Here is a 20,612-nt window from a genome sequence, read left to right as displayed (position 1 = left end):
GGGCTCTGAGTGAAAGCCTTGACTAAACATTTCCTGTGGTTGACAGAACAGAACTGAGCAAACAAATCCACATCTTGCAGGGTATAAGCCCTTTGAGTGTTGTGCTCAAGTCCTGCTTGGAGCAGAGACCTTGATGTTTGAGATAAGGACAGCTCATACCAGCACATTTGTCATGCTGGCCCTCAGTCAGCTTTGATAATGGACTTGTGGTCTTCAATAAATAAGAATATCGATTGTCCCAGCTGTCAGGAGGCCAGGGCAGCTGCTGCCTTTGACAGTGTTTGGGTTAGCAGCCCTTCCTTGCAGGCCGCCACCATATGTGTGAGCAATGTGCACATTGTGTGCTCCCTGCCAAGCTGCCCCCAGAAGGCTCATGACAGCATGCCTTCTTTTCTTGGGGACAAAAAAGATTAAAACTTCGTTAAAAAGTGAGGGAGATAATGACAGACCATCTTATAATTAGACCAACTGTAAATTAGCTGGCTGCAAACCTTGAAATTTGACCACAGGTGCCAGATATTTTTTTTCAGTATGACACAAAATAAAGACCATTTATAATGTCCTGCAAAATCATATGAGTTAAAGTCACAACAGCATTAAAAGAACTTGTTTTGTTGCTGATCTACCCCTGCCTTTGCTGACTCAAGGCAGTACCTGCAAGGTGGTCCTATGGAGCTGGGAGCCATGCTGATTTTAAAGCAAGTAAACACTAATCACCTGATATAGTGTGGTCTTATTTGACCAGGTGCAGGAGTCTCTGCTTTAGCAGCCTTTTCTGATTCTAACTGGGAAGAAAACACTACAGGTCTGTAAGAGTGGTCTCACCATCTGAGCTCTCATACTGTTGCATGAAATGCCCCTGCAGACTAAGGAACTGAAGGGTAAGAGGGGGTTTAGTCTTAAAGTTTATTTGTCTCTGAACTTATGACTTGTACTCAAAACACATACATTTGTATGTAGGACCTTCCCTAGGTAAGAAACCTTTTTTCCCTTTTGTGTTTTCAGGACAGTCAGTGTGGAACCGTCATTGACGTCAACATCGAGTGTGCTGTGAAGCTGGTGGGAACCAACTGCATCCTTTACCCTGTCAACAGCAAAGACCTGCAGCATATCTGGGTGAGAACACAGCCAAATTACACATGAGAGCCAGGGCCTGGTGGTTTGGAGGGCTGCTGCTGTACTTCAAGTTGCTCTTGGAGGCAAAGCATCCATGTTGTGCAAGATGCATCTGCAGTTTGGTTTTATTTTAAACTTGCTTCAAGCAACCTCCCTGGCAGAAGATGATGCAGCATCTCCTCGTCTCCCCATCTGTTCTGTGTTTCTCATCACATTGCTGAGACCAAATTGTTTTGAAGGGCTAGACTGACATTAAATTGTGTTAGAACTCCTGCACTGAGTGTGGAAAGCTGGTGTGGGGACCTGACCAGGGCAGCCCGTGGCTATGGCCCAGAGCTGCTGAGCTGTGACACCACTGTTGTTTAAACAGGCTATAAAAATGCTGAGATGAGTCAAGCATGTTTCTGTTGAGCTGGAACAGACATCTGTTTCTCTCTTTGAGTGGATAGGTGATTTCCAGAGATCAGGTGGGATAGGATTTAATTTTCCTTTTTCCTCTGAGATAAAGAGAATTTGGGAGTGAAGAGCAGGAATGTCATAACTCATCCCAAGTTACACCCTGCAGGAAGACAGTAGGATATGAGCTCCTCTGGGGATGAAAAATTAGTCTTAGTGATAAAAATTTGCTCCAGTTACAACAATTATATAAAGCTTTGTTTCCTGTTTTCATCACAGCCTTTCATGTATGGTGACTACATAGCCTATGACTGCTGGCTGGGCAAGGTCTATGACTTGAAGAACCAGGTCATCCTGAAGCTCTCCAATGGAGCAAGGTATTTCTGTCCTTCTGTGGAAGACTGTCCCCCCTGGCTATCACAATCTTGATCTGTTTTATGAGAACAAGAAATGGTTTGGGCTTCATTTACATAGTGATAAGTTATCCACTTGCGTAATCTTCAGATGTAGAGCAAGAGAACACATCTTTCTCTGAAAACATTGAGATTCATTGACTACCCTCTGGAAAAGTCTGAAAGGTGGCAATTTTTTTTCAACCCCAGCAGATTAGTGCTCCAGAACTAAAGCACGTTGTTCTTTAAACTGTGCTTCTTCTCTTCTCTGCAAAAGTAGCTGTTTAAGATGTGTGGTTGTTCCAGACTATTTCTCAGTAGGACAGAATAACTTACCTGCTGCAGGGAGAATTCTTACTTTAAAAAAGGGTCTGTGAAATGGTGGAAATTTGCAGGATAGTGTTTTTTATCAAAGATGAAAGAGCAGCCTGATAGAACAGCTTTCTTTTTCACTGATTTTTTTTTATAGATGAAAACACAATTCAAAGTCTAAAGAAAGATTTGACCAGAGATCTTGAAGGAAATACATGGTGAAATTTCTGCAAAGCTAGCAGAAGGATCTGAATTCTTGTCTTCTTGCAGATGAGATAGTGACTTGTGTGCTAACCCTTATAAATTCACTATGTTCACTCTGTTACTGAGGCCTTTCTTATCCAACAAACTCTTGATGCAAGGAAAGGAAGGAACCAAGGTGTAGGGCCAAGCGATGACCAGGCCTGGCAGCTGGGGAATAACCTATGTGTCATGTAAATTGAGTGTTGACAATGCTGCTTAAAACACAATCCCCAATCCTGCAGCCAACTCTGGGTCTGTCTAAGAAAAGTGAGTAATGTGGGAGCTGTAGCAGATGATTGATGGATGTATTTGAGAGTTTGACTGTGTTACTGTGCAATTAACCCAGGCTGGAAGGTTCTTAGGTGTACGTTAAACTCTAGGAGTGAAAAATAGCCACATCTGTATTTGTAATGCCTGCAGTTACTGGTGCAATTTAAAACTTTGCTTGGAATCTTTTACCAGCTCCTGCACAGCTGTGTAAAGTGCTGTTTGCAAAACCTCTTCCTAATGGATCATTTGAAATGCCACCAGAACTTACTCTGGAAATGAAATTATTACTGAAGAAAATATGCCCAAATTGCCTTTAGGTCCCAGCACGGCATGAATGGGACCTTTGCAGCAGACAGATGTTGTCCAGCACACAGCCTGTTACTGAGCTTGGTTTTTTACCCTAAAAAGGTCCCATGTTGGATGGGACCTTTAAATACTTTTAATGCTTTTACAGCTTGCTTATAACCAGTTTTTCTCTGGACCATAAAAGCTCAGTGATACACTGCTGGGTGTATGGCCAGATGTGCTCAGGCAGTGTCAGTTCCTTGGGTGCTGTTTGCTTTTGGGGTGGGTGGCTCTGGAAATGTGACCACGTGTCTCCTGTCTGTTTTCCAGGTGTTCCATGAGCACAGAAGATGGAGCCAAGCTGTATGACGTTTGTCCCCACGTCAGTGACTCGGTGAGCTGCTGGCTCTACTGAGAGTCCTTTTGATCAACTTTGTCTTGGAAACTTTTTGTGCAGAAGGGAGAAGGCAAAATTCATAGGCATTTATTAATACTAAGAATGTATCACTTACAGTAAGGGTTTAAAGGTAATGTTAGTAATGAGCAGGGTTTGGGGAGGTTTACAGTTAATACATCCAACGGGTTTCTTTGTAAACAACTTGTGTGACACACTGTCAGATGGCTGGTGTCAAGGCAGTTCACTCACTGCTCTATCTGCACATGCTTCTAAAGGCTCTTACTCCATTTAGTGCTTTTAAAAACTGTTCTTCTGGAAAAAGGTATTTTGTTTAACAGGTGTTCTGCTAGAAGCAGGTTTTCAGGTCATTTAAAATAATGTCTCCTGTTACTGCAGTCCATGGCGTTTTTTGAACAGAGACCTGCCACCATACTGGCGTTTTCCAAATCACATGGCAGGGAAGGATTTGCTGGCTTTTGGGTAAAACAGTTTGCTGTGTGATGGGATCTAACCTCTCTCACCTTCAAAGGCTGATGACAGCTTGCTTGTTCTTCCAAAGGGCCTTGCTGCACTCCTGGCAGCAGAGCTGGGAGATGACAGAGGATGACGTGTGATTCTCAGGAACTAGCAAAGCTCTGAGCTCTTATCCTTCCCAGCCTTCAAAGCAAAGGTCCCTTTGATCTAAAACTGCACTTCTGCTAAAACTTGATGCCAGCTTGTTGAAGAGTAAATGGAATATCAGTTCAATAGGATTTGCTGCTGTGGTTTTCTGGTTCTGTACAGAAAGGAGTGGTCTGTCGCTCGATATTCTCCAATACCTCAGTGTCTGCTACTTTGAGTTGTGCAGTGTGTTTTCTGCTTGCTAAATCAATGTTGTAGCAACATTTAGCTTCTGGTTACCCAATTTGGAGATGGCTTGTTTTGAGTCAGGCTGCCATTAAAGTATACAGAGTCCTCTGGGGAATCACAGTTTGGGCTGAATAACAGGCTGTCTCCAGTGTTACTCTTGATCCTGTGCTCAGAATTGCTGTGTGTTAGATGCTTACCTGACTTAGATCTTGTCACACTGCTGTTATCCCTTCTGACAAATTACAAGACTCGATGCAGTTTTGTGCTCAGTATTTATCTACCCTAAACTGCTCTGTCCGCCCCCACACTCTGAATCTCAGTATCAGTGGGAAGGAGCTCTAGGAAAGCAATTGTTGTGTTTACTGTCCTGTTTTTGTTTTCAAAGAACTGTCATACTAACTAATCCACCTGAGACAGGAATAATACTTACACACTTAATTTGACAAGCAAAGGAGTGAAGGCACACATTCTCTGCCTGTGAAAGATGTAGGTGCTTGAATTAGAGCATGGAAAAAAGATGTCCCGGCGTGGCAGACCTTGGCTACCTTGTTACTGAGAACCTCTGTGTGGAAATATGCATCTTTTGTTTCTTGCAAGTACCTTTGCTTCTCCTGCACCAAGTCCTGGTCCTGTTTGGATGTGTGACAGAGCAGGTTGCTATAGGAACTGTTAGGCTTCAGGAAAGGATGAGCTACAGGAGATGGGCATCTTGCAGACTTTACCTTTATAGTTAATTTTGATCACAAAAGATGGAAGGGAAATGCTGGAATATTAAATCTTGGAGTCCTTTATGCTGTTTTTCTCCCCTCCATTTCTCCCACAGGGTCTCTTCTTTGATGATTCATACGGCTTTTATCCTGGACAAGTCCTCATTGGGCCATCTAAAGTGTTTTCTAGTGTGCAGTGGCTCTCGGGTGTGAAGCCTGTTCTGAGCACAAAGAGCAAGTTCAGAGTGGTGGTGGAAGAGGTAAGGACTGACACATGGCCACCTTCTGCCTTGCATGGTCCCTGGCTGGCTGTTTGGAGCAGAGTCAGCTTGCCATGGTAACCTCCCAAGAGCAAATGTGCTGTGGCTGTGGTGTTCTGAGGTGACAGATTTCTCACTGGGGACTGACAGGACTTTTGAGCATCGTAGCAAGGGTCCCTGCTGGCACCCTGTAAAGTGATCACATGTCAGCACACTCAGAGGGCAGCACTGCTGATCATTAGGGCAGTAGGAGCACATCTTCTATTGAAACTTAATGTTGCATGCTGTCCAAAAAGGGAGAAATATTGCTGACTCTTTGCTTAAAGAAGGAGCAGCTCCAAGTCAATTAGCATATCTCTTTGTGACATTGGACTGCTGATTTATATGTACCATAGCATCCTTCCCAAACCACTTGTCTTTCCTTGAAGCTAAAAGCTGTAGAATCTCTGTTGTCAGGGGTCAGGCTGTGTGATTGTCCTGGATGTGGTGAAACTGCATTTGCCCATATTAAATTAAATTAAAAAAGCAGGTTTGCCTCGGTATGTAAACTTCCAGATCTGACACACTGGTCTGGGAAGGTCTCTGAAATGTTAAATTGTCTTTCCTATCACTACATTGTAGGTACAGGTGGTAGAACTAAAGGTTACTTGGATCACTAAAAGCTTTTGTCCTGGAGGTACTGACAGTGTGAGCCCTCCTCCCTCGATAATCAGCCAGGAGAAGCTGTCCAGGTGAGATCCCTTAAAAACCCTTTTTCACTCCCAGCACTCTGGCCCTGCAGACTTGGGTGATAGTGAGAAAGTACTTTCTCAATAAGTTCAGTACCAAGTGAAGAGACACAATTTCCCTGTTTCCAGCGGGTGGTTTTTTTTTCTTATGTTGCATGCCTGCATACCCTAGAGCTTCAAAAATACGAGAGAACAACTTCCAAATTAGTTTAGCACTCTTGAGTTACCGGCACAAGGGCAAGCATCCCGCTAATGCCAAGTTCTCTCCAGCTGACAGGTGCACAGAGTGGTGTCTGGCAGCAGCTTCGTTCTTCCCTTTTCCTTTGACTCCTGCCTGGAGCAGGCTGCAGCTCCCTGTGTGTCAGGGGTGGGGCTCAGGGGTGCGGCTGCAGCCCGGGCTGGTGCTGAGCAGTAACTGGTGCCCTCTGCAGGCTGCAGCTGCTGGAATGGGCTGGGAAAGCTCAAAAGACAAGTCAGATGAGCAGCAGCACTGTCATTGTGGGTCCTGCCTGGAGCTCATGTGCTGAAGAGGAGCAGCTTTCAAATTACAGCAAAAAACCTCAGATGTCTCTTGGCAGCTCCCTCTGGGGGGAAGGGGGGAGCTACAGGGAGAGGGAGTGACTTGTGTCCCACCCAAACCCTTTGTATCCCCACCCAGTCCCTGGTGGGATTCCCACTTTTCCTTTAGAATTGTGTGCCTGGAAATGATTTGGTGTGGTGCTGTGCCACCCCTGAAGCAGCACTGTTGGTGTGAAGCCATGCCAGCCTTGTGAAGGCCCTGGGCACTGCTGGCTTCTGTTCCTGTTCTATGCTCATGGCTCTCCTCTTCTGCCAGGGTAAAGCGTCTGGGGTGCTTTGACCATGCCCAACGGCAGCTTGGGGAAAGGTGCCTCTACGTGTTCCCAGACAAAGTGGAACCTGCAAAAATCACCTGTGAATGTCCAGAGAGGAACTGTGTCCTGGGTGAAGGATCAGTTGCCAAAAAGGTGAGTTGAGACGTCGAGGGAGGTGTTGAATTCTGTAAGCATTTGTGGTCACTGTGGCTTTTAAAGCAGAGATCTTCCTGGTAGTCATGTGGTCTGAAATGTGACTCCTGAAGTGGTTGTGAAGAGTAATGGCTTGTTGTTGCCAGCAGGGAAGTCACCTTGTGGAGCAGTCTGAGTGCTCTGGGTGAAGCATGCAGCTGACACCTTGAGTGAATGTGAACAGGGCCTCAACACAGAAGTGTCACCTTGCAGGGGTCAAGTGTGCTCTGACAGCTGGGACTTAAAAAACATGTTGTTTTCCTTAGCATTCTCATGGAGCTGAAATGTTCAGTTAAATCCTTGCTATGGTGAAACAAGGAAGTTGTTTTTGCTTCCTAGGCCAAGTGAGTTGTGCTACTTACTGTCTGTACCTGCCAGCTGTAGAGCCATGGTGTTCCTAGGATAACAGAATGTCTTCAGTGTGCCAATGGTGACCTCTCTGCATGTCTGTGCTTGTTACATGGATTAACTTGTGCAGCTTATTCTGATCTTCCATAACAAAAAAGTTCAAAACATGTTTAAAATAAGATGAAGGAGCAAAGCTCACTTTACTTGGGCTAGTGCAGTGCTGCTCCTGAGCAGAGCACTGTGAGATGCTGATTTGAAGAGCAGTCTGGTGCAGGTGAAATTTGCAGAGTCCCATGGGTGCTGTTTTTCCTTGCACAAAGCTGAGCATTCCCCAGGCTGGCTGGCAGCCTGCTGAGTGTCCAGGCACAGGTCTGACCCACGTCTGCTCTCTCCAGGTGAGACGGCTGCTGAAGAAGCAGATCGTGAAGATCATGTCGTGCTCCCCGGAGTCTCAGGGCACCAGTGAAACCCCTGACAAAGAGTCTGCTGCAGCTGCTGACCAAAAATCAGAAGAGCTTAAGCCTGAATCCAACTGTGAGCTTGATGATTCTTCCAACAGTGCACCAAGTCCTGGGGAGAGAAAGGAGGAGCAGCCTGAAGAAACAGGGAAGGAGAAAGGGGGAGCAGCAGCGCGGCAGCAGCAGCAGCAGCAGCCTCCCTTTCTCCTGAAGGATGAAGGGCTGCCTGACTACCGGCTGCAGTCCATGGAGCAGGATGCTGACGATGAGGCAGCTGATGACACTGATGACACCAGTTCTGTCACCTCTTCAGCTAGCTCCACTGCCTCGTCCCAGAGTGGCAGCGGCACCTGCCGCAAGAAGAGCATCCCTCTTTCCATCAAAAACTTGAAGCGGAAACACAAGAAGAAGAAGACCAAGGTTTCACGAGAGTTTAAGCCAGGAGACAGGTGAGCTGGATTCCCACACCCATGTGTTATTGCCAGAATCTCCCTTACCCAAGTGCTCAGCTGGAAAGCAGCACCCCTTGAACTCAGGTGCAGGATGTTGGGGAGTTTGGGCACCACTTGGTAGTAACTTACAGCAGTTATCTTGTGGTGACTGTGCAGTGGCCTGTGTGGAATCAGCTTGGTCTCAGTCCAGCTTCTGATGAAACTGGGGCCATGTGACCTGACACTGATGCTATTCCATTTCAGCTGTGCCTCAGGGCATTGACAGCATATCTGTGCTGTGCTAGACTCTGTGCAGAGAAAGAGGTGAATAAAGATCACACAGCTTAAACATGACACTAATTGGTTACCTTATTGGCAGCTTCTGCAGAGAGGCTGAGGACAGACCATGCTCTAGGAATGGACAGCTTATCATAGAGAGGTGTCTCCAGAGCAGCACAGAGCTCTGAGCTGGCAGGTGGTAGTGCTGCCATGGTCCCTATTATGCTTACCCTGCTCTGCAGAGATTTGCAATTTTTGCCAGAAGTATACTTCTTAATATTAGAATTTTTTAGTGAACAAATTGCACTCACTCCTGGAGAGCCTTGGAGGAATTGATTTCAGTAGCTTGGGGGAGGGAACACTTCATGTATCTGCCCATTTCTAGGTAAAACTGAATCTCAGCAGCTTTTGTCCTTAACTTAGGAATGTTTAAACTGTTTTCATGGGATGCAAGAACATCTGACAAGTGGTCTGCCTGTCTGCTGGCTTCTCTGGGCTGCTTAGTTGTGTACAGATTGTGCATCAACTGGTACAAGAGAGCATGTGGGAATTCTTCCAGGAAAGTGACATTATTCAAGAGATCCAGTAGTTTGAGAATGTCATGAACTTCATTTGCATTTTTTGGAGGTATTTAGCCTTGCCTGTGAGTGGTTCTTGTAATCCATATGAGTTTTTGAGAAATAAGATTTGAAGGTCACAAAGCCCAGCAGAGCACTATCCAAGTGTGAGAAAAAATGGGAGTGTGTGATAGAGTTCTTGGGAACTTATTCTCAGTTCACTCATCACGTCTCACTCCCCCACTGAGTGTCTCTGTTTTACTGAAGGTTTTGCTAAGGAGAGTTTAGCTGGAGCACCTGGTGGCTCCCTGCACCATACAGGCAGTGGGGAGAAATCCCTGTGGCAGACCCAAGGAGCTCCAGTGCTGGATCAGGGCAGCTCCATGCAAGGAGATGCAGAGACAGACATGACACAGAGAGTAGGAGATAGAGGCTTTTTCAGCACAGACTGAGAGCCCCCAGCTGATGCTGTGAAGGGTACATGTGGCAGCTGGGCTCAGCTCAGTGTGAGGGGCCAGTGTTGTTGAATATTCCTCTGAGGCCATCAGAGATGTTCTTCTGCACTGCTGAGAAATGCCAAGTGCTTGGGCTGCCTGCACTTGGTCACCACATGTGATGTGTCAGCTCCTGGGCACTCTGGCTGCAGGGGCCTCCTCAGCATGTGGCTTTGCCATCAGTGAGTGACCTGCTGCAGCTGTCTGTGCAGCACACAGACCACTGGATATCTTTTAGTGAGGTTATACAGGGACTTTGATTAACACTGTCTTGATTTTTATTTGAAAATCACTGCTGCAGATGAGTTCCTCATTTCCTTGCACACCTTTTCCACTCCCATCCTCAGCTGCACATGTCCTATGTCCCCCAGAAGCTGTCTTGTTGTATATCACACACACACTTGGCCTGTTACAGACCTTTCTGTGGTAATTTCTACTGTTGAGTGCTGGCCCTACTAAAGACTTGATCTTGTTTCCACTTCAGAATATTTCTCTGACATTTATAAAAACAGGGCTGGTGGCAAACAGCTGTATTTGCCTATTGTATCTTCTTTCTGATTTGGTTCTGAAACCAACATAAATCCAGCACTTGTGTTATTCTGGAAGGCCTGGCCAGCAAAGTAAAGGGAAGATTTAAAGCCAATATGGGACTTGCTGTGTTCTGTGCTGTAGGAGAGATGAAATCAGTGGAGGGCTCATTAGAAGAGTGTCCAGCTAGGCTGTCCCTCCTGCCCCAAGCACTTGGCCTCCTCAAGCATCCCTGTCAAGCCCCACAGAAGAGAACTAGCATGTGGTCCATTGTGGCATGTTTGGGTTTAATTTCTGAGCCACAGGGATACGCATGTGTTTGAACAGCTGGGAAGGACATTTTTCTCTTTTAAACAAAATCCTTTTGGTTTACCCACATTCTGTGTGTTGCCTCTTTTCTTTTGGTTTTATTTGTTGTTTTTTTTTCTTTCTGGAAGGGCTGTGATGATTTATCTTTGCAGTCATGTGTTTTTCTAGTTTCAAAGACTTCTCAGAGCTGTCAGGCTGGAAGGTGCTCCAGTGGAGAAGATCTCAAGTTTCAAACTGTTTGAAGCTCCTGTCATGCTTCTGTCAGGGGCAGAAAATGGGTGCTAGTAGATGTTAATTTGCCTCCATAGGAATAAAAAGGAACTCAGCAGGAGCTCCCTGGGAAGTCAGTCCTCCTTCAGCAATGTAACACCACAGGGGTTGAGAACCCATCAAAACAAAGCCTTGCTGTGTAGCTGTGTCCATAGGCTCTACATGGTGGTTCCTGACTTGTTTCCCAGCCTGCTGATCCATGTACCTTTCTGCTGCTGAGGTCTATCTTGATCCCTGATGTTTCCTTTGGTAACTCATCCCCTTTCTGTGCTGCCAGGGTTGCTGTGGAAGTGGTGACCACGATGACTTCAGCTGACGTGATGTGGCAGGATGGCACCGTGGAGACAAACATCCGCTCCAATGAGCTGATCCCTGTCCATCATCTGGACAACAATGAGTTCTGCCCCGGCGATTTTGTGGTGGACAAAAGAGGTATTGGGTGTCAGAACAATGCTCTTAATTGCAAAGTATTGTTCAGTTTGGATCCCCTAATTTGCTCTGTAGCTGTTAGTACTCATTTGAGGTGAGCACTTGACAGTGATTCAGCTGACTTGGTGGGAATGGAAGCAGAGAACTATTATTTACGTACCAAAGTTGAGCTATGACGATAGGAAGGATGTGGAAGGAATAAATACCAAGGAGCCAAACTAGGATTTTCAGTATTTCTGCAGAGCAGGGGTTGCCCACCTTGAAAGGGCCAACAGTTCTGAGCTCTGTCCCAGAGTGAGAGGAGAAACAAACAGCTTACCTCAGGCTGTTTTCTCTCTATGGCTGGTCTATCATGACCCTCATGTTTTGGGATACAGAGGCATCTTTTTGAATCCCTTTTCTTCACCAAAAAATTGGTGATGAACACGGGACAAGTTCAAGGAGTCTTACAGCTTTTGGATACAAAATATTGATGTCTCAGCCCCTTTTCTAGCAAGGGTAGACCATCAGCAGTGGGGGCCAGAAGACACTCAGGCTGGGAAGCAGGAAAGCTGGCTGAGAATAAATAGAGGCTGTTTTATGTGGCCATTTCTGATGAGTAATAGTCTGACAGGTCTTCTGGGTTACATGTAGTCTGTGGAAACTAAAGTTACCCGTCAGCTCCAGCTCTACCATTCTAGTCTGGCAACAATTTTCATTGTGTAGGAAGAAGTGTTTTTCCTCATGCCATTCACAAGTGGATGGCTTCAGCCATGAGAGTCCAGGAGCTGACAGCCTCAGTCACTGAGCAAAGTCTGTGCTCCTTTGCCTGATTTGTCTGTTTTCTTCCCTACCATTGTGACCAAAAGCTCAGAGCTCCCAGGACCCTGGGTTGTATGGAGTGGTGCAGTCTGGGGACCACATCGGCCGTACCTGTGTGGTGAAGTGGTTCAAGCTGAAACCCAGCGGAGATGATGTGGAGGTAGGTGCAGGAGTCAGTGCCTGCTAGGAGAAAGCAGCCACAAAATAAAACAAGCCTCACAGATAGATAAGCCTGGAAATCAGCTCTGCATTGATTGTGTGTCCTTGAGGAAGGGAACAGTGCTTATGGGCCTGAGAGACTTAGCTGGAGGTGATGTCACTTCATATTTGTAGATGCCTGTGAGGTAGCAAAGACCAGGCAGATAATTTACATACTATGGTATCATCAGGCTCTGGTATGGATGAAGATTTTTGCTAAAGTCGTCACAGACAATTGATTACTTGTGTTCACTGTAAGAATTTTTCATCCCCATGTCTTTGCATGGTTCATAGAAAGAATCTATTGCACATTGTTGTGCTTGCCTTTGCCAGGTACTATTGCCCATAGTTACCCAAATACCTTTTGTTGAGATTTGTAGGAATGCTGTATTTTCCAGAGCCTTGATAGACTGCAGTCCAGTTGGAGATGAGAGGGGGCCTTGACACTGCTTTGTCTTAGCCTGCCAGACCACATTGTCATAACTGACACGGGCCCTTCGCATGCAGAAGCAGAACATGAGTCTGGCCTGGGGTTGTGCTCCACTTATTTCTCATAATTTGTGAGCCCCTAGTTCTCTTTCTCCAGGAGAAATCAAATGTTTCCCATTAAATGATATGTTTTTTTGTCAAATGCTCTCTGTTGCCTTAGTTAATTTCAAAAGTAAACTTTCACCCTTTGGGCCTCAGTGAGCTGCTTTCAGAAATCTGGGTGTTCAGAAGGGAATAAAACACTGTGGTTGCATGTCTCCTTGTGGTGACATGGACCCTGAGGTAAAAGTGAGGGTGAACAGATGAGACAGAATGTCTGCTTCCTTTCATTGTTGATTCACACACTACTGGTTGAGGTGACAAAGAGGGACAGCAGCAGCCCCTTGCAGGCTGTTGGAGCAGCTGAAAAGGAACAGAATAAAACACAAAATGCTTTGGAGTGCTGAAGTGTTCTGGGGGTCAGTGCAGGCTCGTGGGGCTGACGTGTTGCACTGTGTGTTGGTGCAGCTGATCGGGGAGGAGGAGGATGTGAGCGTGTACGACATCGCCGATCACCCAGACTTTCGCTTCCGCACCACCGACATCGTCATCCGCATCGGCAACTCCGACGGAGCCACGGCCAAGGAGGATGAGGTGGGTCCTGGGCACAGTGGAGTGATCACATTGTCACCAGGTATTGGAGGAGACACTTGGAAAAGTTGACAGGAAGGCTTTAGGCCCCACATGGGCATCCTGAACTCCCTAGACTGCCTGATTTTGTATTGGTGTCCCCTGCTCTCATGAGTAGCCCATCAGATCTCGGTCTGGTGGAGATGAAACCTTGGAATCCTTTGACCTTGATGACAGTCTGCAGCAGAGCAAGAGTGAAGATGAGACAAGAACTGAACATATGCCTGAGGGCTTTTCATAAAACTCTTGCTTAGGATTTCAGAGTAACTTGTAATAAAAGGATATTCTGTGGGCTCCTGAGCAACCATGAAGATGGATTTGTCATTAAACCGGTTTCACTTGGCAGCAGAAGGCTGGGGTTCAGCTATGGCAACTGAGCTATGTTCATGTTAATTTTGTTGAGCTGATTGATCTCCTTGGGGAAAGAAGCAGCAATTTATGTTGTAGAGGAAACACCCCTGGAGAGATCTCCAGCTTTGAGCCTGCTGTCCTAAAGTGTTAAAAGGTGTAGTGTAGCTCTTACAGCACAAAACACATCCCAGCCTGCATAGCTGACCTAAATAACCTGCTGCAGGGCTAGGTGCTCCTTGCCTGCACAGCTGTGGCTTGTCTGTTCATGCTTGCGCTCTCTGGAGAACCCCTGGTGCTGGGTGTTGGGGGGGCTGAGGGCACCCCACTAGAGGGCACCCCCATTCCATGGAGGATCCTGTCCCTTGTTGGCACTGAAAACCACTGGTCCTGTCAAAGATCAGGATCTCCTGCCAGAACAGCCCTCCTGCTCCTTGGGGAGAGGAGTTCTCCCCAGCTCCATGACAGAGTTGTGCAGTATCTGTATGTAGGATGCAGGTGTTGCTCTAGGTGATTCCTCCAGCTGGGGAATGTTTCTCAAATCCTTCCTGCTCTGAAGTGCCTGGGGAAGAAAAGGGACTGACAAACCTCTGTTGTCTCCACAGCCTTCGGTTGGACAGGTGGCTCGTGTGGATGTGAGCAGTAAGGTGGAAGTGGTGTGGGCTGACAATTCCAAGACTATCATTCTGCCTCAGGTGAGGTCCTGTTCCAGCTCCCAATATCACTGTAATTCTTAGCTGAGTGGCAAGACTTGGATTTACATCCTGTGTGTAGAGAGATTCACTGGGTAAGGGACTCTTGCTCTGTTGATTGGTGCACTCCCACGTGATAGGGTGGCTTCCCAATTCTGTTAGCAGAAAATACTTTCGTCAGGAGGTTTGGGCAACTAGTTGCTCATAACTGCTCTCTAATCTAGTAATTAGGAAAGCCTGGACAGGCTCTTTTTGCCTTCACAAGTCCAGTGCATGCTCCCAGCTCTGCCCACAGCCTTGCTCCTGGCTTCCAGCACCTGGTGCTTTACAGAGCTCAGGGATCATCAGTCCTGACTGGAGCCTGGGTTAGTGCATTGCCCAACCAGGGCACTGCTGAAAGACGATTGTGAAATGCCACCTTAGTGGGGTTTTCAGCTAAAGAAACTCCTCCAGAAGCTGGGCCTGAGCCACAGTTTGTCACCTTAGCTAACCTAGGGATCAGACTCAAATCTTATCCCAGGGCAGGGATGGAAAGGGTTGAGTGCAAGCTGAAAAATACAGATGCAGCCACACTGCTAATCCACTGCACCCTGCTGATTTGTCTGGGGTTCTTTTAAGGCTTTTGTTGTACTGTCTTGTACTCATACTTGCTGCTCCCCATACAGTTTCATCCCATGTCTTCTCTCCTTGTTGCCTGGAATGAAGGCAGACAGCCTAAAGATACAAAACAACCTACATCTGTAGGGTCCCATTCTGTCACTGGCAGAGCAACCACTGCCTCCACTGCAGAGATGCCTTAGCAAGTACAGAGTACTTGAGCAAGATTCCTTTTTAAACCAAGCAGCTCTGCATTAATTACAGTAGAATAGTCAATGCCTGCACTATGGCAGTGGACTGGGGCGTACAAAGCAGGCTGCTGTCTCCCTTCCCCCTGTTGTCACATGTGCTTGGATCACAGGCACAATCAGAGGTCTGATGCGTGCTCCACAAAGGGCTGTTCTCACACTGCGGTGCCGGGGCTCTGCAGCAGCTCCTGCTGTGTCACGCCAGTCCCTTCGATTCTGCTCCTCTGCGTAATTATGGAAGTTAGGGAAATGTCAGGAGCATGAATTATCAGTTGGTAAAACCATGATTTATCAATGCCTGACCATGTGCCCAGAGACGAGCTGTCTGGGTGCTTTTTCACAGCTCTAAAAATAAAGATGGCATAACGGGCTAATTAACTTTCCAACTCAGATTTGGATTAGCTTTGAGGGCAGTGAGTTTTGATGGCTTTTCCTGCCTGCAGTCACTTGTGTTGAACCCAGCTAACCTCTACTGGCTGCCTGTCTCTGAGTGGCACAGGACTGGCTCAACAATGCTGGTTCAGTTGAAGGCTTTGACAAGATGACTAAGGGTCCCTGTGTTTTAGCCTCTGGGGTCATATCTTGCAAGATTAAGAGGATTCTTGGGCTGTCACTCAAGTGTCAGAAGCTTGTGGATAAAATGCTCCCATCCTGTAACTGCAAACACAGCCCTGTAAAGGGCTTGCTCCCCTGGTTCTTTGTTGGTGCTTAAAGCTGGAGGAGGTCTGTAAACCTCTGCAGAGGGACCTCCTGAGACATAGCATGTGCAAAAGCAAGTTGTAGGAGGCGAGGCTGGATGGAGTGGGCATGTGTTCAGCTTCCAGTGGTGAGAGGGAAGAGAACATTTTATGTAAGAGCTTATTCAGCAACTTGGGTGAGGTTCCATTGTCCCAGCTGAATTTTAAGCAGTAGCCACACATAACAGCTAAAGCAGCCTAGCAAGGCTCTGTCAGCAAGTACTGTGTGCCACAGGAGAGGAGAGCTGCTATGGGAATGTGTTCCTGGTTCCAGCATTGTCTGTGGAAGGACAGAACGTGGAGGCAGCCAAACCAGGGCTCTGTGCCAACACAGTTGCTGGTGCAGAAGCAGGACCAGAAATACCAACTCCCTACCAAATACCTTCTGAGCTCTGTGTTCTGAAGCCCTGGGGTATCCAGGTAGCTGTGGTGCACCTGCCTGCACTCCAGGGCTGGATCCCAGACTCTGGGAGGATTGCAGCCCATCTAGAACTTGCCCTAATTTTACCCCCAATGCCATAGTTGGAAAAGTGGAGGATGGATGGGGCTGTGTGGTTTCACAATCTCTGCCAGCATAGATGGAATGGGTTTAAGCAGCCCAACCAATTCCAAATGGAAACTCCTTTTTCATAACATACTTTTAAAAACAACTAAAACTGTGATTCAGCCTAAGTCTCATGTAACTCTGCTCTTCTTTAGCACTTGTATAATATTGAATCAGAAATTGAGGAGTCAGACTATGATTCTGTTGACGGCAGCACCAGTGGGGCATCCTCAGAGTGGGAGGATGAAAGTGACAGCTGGGAGACAGATAATGGCCTCATGGAAGATGACCACCCAAAAATTGAGGACTTTGAGCCTGAGGAACCAGCAGCAGAGGAGGTGAAAAAAGTAGAAGAACAGGTCCAGGGAGCTGTGGCTATGGCAGTTGCAGATGTTGCTACAGAGAAAGCTGGCAAGGATGGAGCCCCAAAGAGCTTCCGGGAACTAAAGGAGGCCATCAAGATCCTGGAAAGCCTGAAAAATATGACTGTGGAGCAGCTGCTGACTGGCTCTCCCACCTCCCCAACTGTGGAACTGGAAAAACCCACTCGGGAGAAGAAGTTCTTGGACGATATTAAAAAGCTGCAGGAAAATCTAAAGAAGACCTTGGATAATGTGGCTATTGCTGAGGAGGAAAAGATGGAAGCCATGGTAGAGACAGAGAAGAAGGAAGAAAAAGCAGAGGCACAGACACCAGTGAGGTCAGAGTGGCCCAGTGAGACACCAGTGCTCTGCCAGCAGAGTGGAGGGAAGCCTGGAGTCACCTTCACCAGTGCCAAGGGGGAAGTGTTCTCTGTGTTGGAGTATGCTCCAGGTGAGTGTGGGATACTCGGTCCTTCGCTGCTGTCCTGCAGTGTTTCTTTATCCAAAACCTTTGCCTCAAACTTTTTGGATTCTGTATCCTTTCTTCTTCTTAGTCCTTCTCATAGCTCATTAACTGGAGAGGAGAAATTAAGCCAACTTCTGTAGCACATTGTGTTCTGGGATCTAAGCATGGCTTTTAGATAGCATCTCTAGGCACTCTTGCACCTTCCCAAGGCTCAGAAAGCTTCCCTCTTTCCCAGGGTGGTGACTAATGTTGGAGGGCTGCAGACATCAGTTGCTTTCCACTGCAGACATTTCCTTGCAGGTTGCAGGGTTTGTTCAGGCTCTTTTTTCAGGGCTGAATTGGTTGAGAAGCAAAGCAAAACCAGCTGGTGTTCTTGTCCTAGGTGTCCATGGTGAGTGAGTGTCCTTATTCACTGGCACCAATGTTAGTAGCCAGAAATCAAAAAACTGTGTGCGACATTGGTGACAGTGGAGCCCAAGGTACTCATGAGCCAGCCAGGCCAGACCTGGGAGGGAAAGGTGGCCAAACTGTTGTGAAGCTGCAGGTGTAGGCAAGAGAAAGTGGGGAGCTGTGCTTAGGTTTGGCAGAGAAAGGGCCATGGATTGCCCCAAGTGTGGGACAAGGCTCCTTGCTGAGCCATAGGGGACAGTGAGAACAGGAGATGCAGGTTGTGGTTGCTGTACTGTGTGGGAAATAATCTCTCCTGGCTCCTGGCTCAGCACCAAAGCAGGTTAACTCCTCTCTTCCACATGATGCATATTACACATGGGTAGATTTGCCTTCATGAGGAACCTGTGGCAGTTTCCAAAGGCAGGCTGTAATTCAGTTGTCTTCCTTGTCCCACAGATTCCCATGCCTTCAAGAAAATGGAATTCCAACCTCCAGAAGCCAAGAAGTTCTTTAGCACCGTGCGGAAAGAGATGGCTCTGCTGGCCACCTCCCTGCCTGATGGCATCATGGTGAAAACCTTTGAGGATCGAATGGCAAGTGCCCGCTCTCAGATGCCTCTGTGGTGGTGCTGGGCTCAGCATCAAGATCCCTGTCTTTGGAATTCCCTGCTTAGCCCTAATCCTTTGCATTAGAGCTGCAGGAATGTGTGCAGCATGTGAAACAGGGCTGTAATTACCCAAAATGGCTGCTTTCGCTGCTTTTGCATTCCCCGAGTCAGGGTGGCAAAAAAAGGAGCTGCTGATTGCAGGGAGCCTGTTCTGGGTGCTGAGTGGGAAGACAGGCAGGCAGCCAGCAAGGGGCTGTGTCAGCAGGGAGTAAGTTTGGGATTTTTTGCCCTCCTTAAAGCCCTGTTTCAGATGCAAAGGTTCACTTTGCTCTCAGGGTGCAACTTCTGGCAGGGGAAGGTGCCGTGAGATGTGTTGTTTGAGCTGACACTTGAAAGGGCCGAGTCAATCACATCCCCACTCCCTCTCTGTGTAAATACAGCTCTGCCAGGGTAAGAGGGTGTTTCCCAGTGCCTGACCTCCTGCCTCTCCCCACAGGATCTCTTCTCAGCACTTATCAAAGGGCCCACACGCACACCCTATGAAGATGGCCTCTTCCTCTTCGACATCCAGCTCCCCAACATCTACCCCGCTGTCCCGCCTCTCTTCCGCTACCTCTCCCAGTGCAGTGGGAGACTGAATCCCAACCTGTATGACAATGGCAAAGTGTGTGTCAGCCTCCTGGGGACCTGGATAGGCAAGGTAATGCCATCATCCATCTGTCCCTGCAGAGCAGGGGTTGTGCTGGGCTGCTTTTGGAACAAGGCACTCCTACCAGACCTGGGTGACTTCTGCTCTTGGGTGGTGCTTGAGCTGGGCTGCCTGGGGCTTTGGGCTCTGGTTTAGGTGTCTGGAGCAGATAATTGGCATAGTTTGGCTTTTTCTGGGTCTGTATTTGGCTCAGCTGTCTCTCCTCAATGAGAAGTCTGTGGTCAATCCAGCCACAGCAGAGATGCCAACACCAGCATGGGGTGTGCTATGGGTTAGGGCTCTGTCTTCCACACTGTGGGCAAATCATGTAGCGTAGTACAAAGTCCAGCTGGAGACTTGGAATAAGCAGAGACAGGGAAATACATTCTGAGCAGAACAGAGCAGCTGGGGAGGGGTTGGAACTGATGGCTGGTGTGTAAGGTTACACAGTTCCAGACAGAACTAGCCTGAGGGGGTGTGGTGCTGGTAAAAAAATAACGGAGAGATGTGTTGTTGAGATGGGACACCAGCACATCACGTGCTCGTGGAGTCCTGTTCCTGCCGTGAGCCACAGGATATCAGCAACAGGAATGCAGAGCAACTGGGGCCTCACTTCATCTGACAATAGTCACAGAACAAACTGATGGTGCTTCAGCCCTTCAACGTATTTGTGTATGCATTTCAGGGGACGGAACGGTGGACCAGTAAATCCAGTCTCCTTCAAGTACTCATCTCCATTCAAGGTAAATGCTCCTGCCAAGCCTGTGGGGCTCAAAAAGGCAGAGGGGGAAAAGGATGTTGGCTTATGGGGGGCACACAATTGGGATCTGCCACCCCAGTTGGGTTAGTGCTGCCTTTTGCTCTCACCTTGCTGGACAAAGCAGTGTCCTTCTCTCTGCTTGAGCAGTGGAAGCAGGTGCCAGCTTTCTTATGCCCAGAGTTCTGGCTGCATCCCAGGGCTCTGACACAATGCTTTCCCTTCTTCTTACTGCAGCAGCCAAACACAGAGTTGTCTGCTTGTTACTCTGAGCTGACAGAGGTGAACCATTGTGTCCTCAGCCTGTTACCAAAGTTAGCTCAAGTTGCTAAACTGGGCCAATTTGCTAGACTTTTTTTTTATCCCCACTGAGTCACCCACCCATCCTACCTGGGGCATGTTTTGCACATGATGCTGCTGTTTATGCTCCTACCAAAGCGGAGAATAATCAGGGGTGTGCCTAGACGAGCCTCAGGGCTTCCTGCCATGGGGCTTTGCTCTGCCCTATCCAGATTGGGAGCAGACAGACTAAACCACATAACTTCCTCATGGATGACTTTCTGTGCAGGGAGCTCAAGCATGTGATGAGAAACCTTTGACACAAAGCAAGTGTTCCTTCTGACTGGAACTCCTGCTCTGAACTTCCACAGTTCACCTGTATCCTCTTGTGGGAGAAGGACACCACTATAAAAGCCTTTTCTTGTTTCCAAAGCCAAGGATCCAAATTTAGAAAATGAAATACTAAATGTTTTACCAGAGCAACTTGGTGTTAGGGGAAAATCTTCTCTCCTGCTGCCTGGGTTTTGAGAGACTCATCATGTCCCCAGCTTTAATGCAACTTCTGGCAGGCTGCCAGCAGCCTGGCAGTGCTGATGATGTTGCTACATACCTGTAATTTCATTAGACCAGAAGTAAGCAGGAGAATTCATGGTAAAG

At 47.5% G+C, this 20,612-nt stretch overlaps 1 protein-coding gene across 2 annotated transcripts in view; it reads left to right on the top strand.

Moving 5' to 3' along the window:
- The window catches only part of UBE2O (ubiquitin conjugating enzyme E2 O), a 61,659-nt gene that overhangs the window by 36,770 nt on the left and 4,277 nt on the right, over positions 1-20,612 (top strand). For both annotated transcript variants that reach the window (XM_058852275.1, XM_058852276.1), the window contains exons 3-17: positions 1,006-1,116; positions 1,792-1,889; positions 3,345-3,408; positions 5,084-5,227; positions 5,849-5,958; positions 6,791-6,941; positions 7,724-8,235; positions 10,932-11,086; positions 11,932-12,044; positions 13,079-13,204; positions 14,194-14,283; positions 16,562-17,219; positions 18,081-18,217; positions 18,728-18,931; positions 19,605-19,662. In XM_058852275.1, coding sequence (XP_058708258.1) covers positions 1,006-1,116; positions 1,792-1,889; positions 3,345-3,408; positions 5,084-5,227; positions 5,849-5,958; positions 6,791-6,941; positions 7,724-8,235; positions 10,932-11,086; positions 11,932-12,044; positions 13,079-13,204; positions 14,194-14,283; positions 16,562-17,219; positions 18,081-18,217; positions 18,728-18,931; positions 19,605-19,662 — 2,731 coding nt within the window. The remainder of the gene's footprint in view (positions 1-1,005; positions 1,117-1,791; positions 1,890-3,344; positions 3,409-5,083; positions 5,228-5,848; positions 5,959-6,790; positions 6,942-7,723; positions 8,236-10,931; positions 11,087-11,931; positions 12,045-13,078; positions 13,205-14,193; positions 14,284-16,561; positions 17,220-18,080; positions 18,218-18,727; positions 18,932-19,604; positions 19,663-20,612) is intronic.

The sequence above is a fragment of the Poecile atricapillus genome, chromosome 17 (assembly GCF_030490865.1).
Source record: "Poecile atricapillus isolate bPoeAtr1 chromosome 17, bPoeAtr1.hap1, whole genome shotgun sequence".
In the NCBI taxonomy this organism is placed as follows: domain Eukaryota; kingdom Metazoa; phylum Chordata; class Aves; order Passeriformes; family Paridae; genus Poecile; species Poecile atricapillus.
Note: the sequence above shows the minus strand (reverse complement) of the source record. Positions and strands in the feature narration are given on the sequence as shown.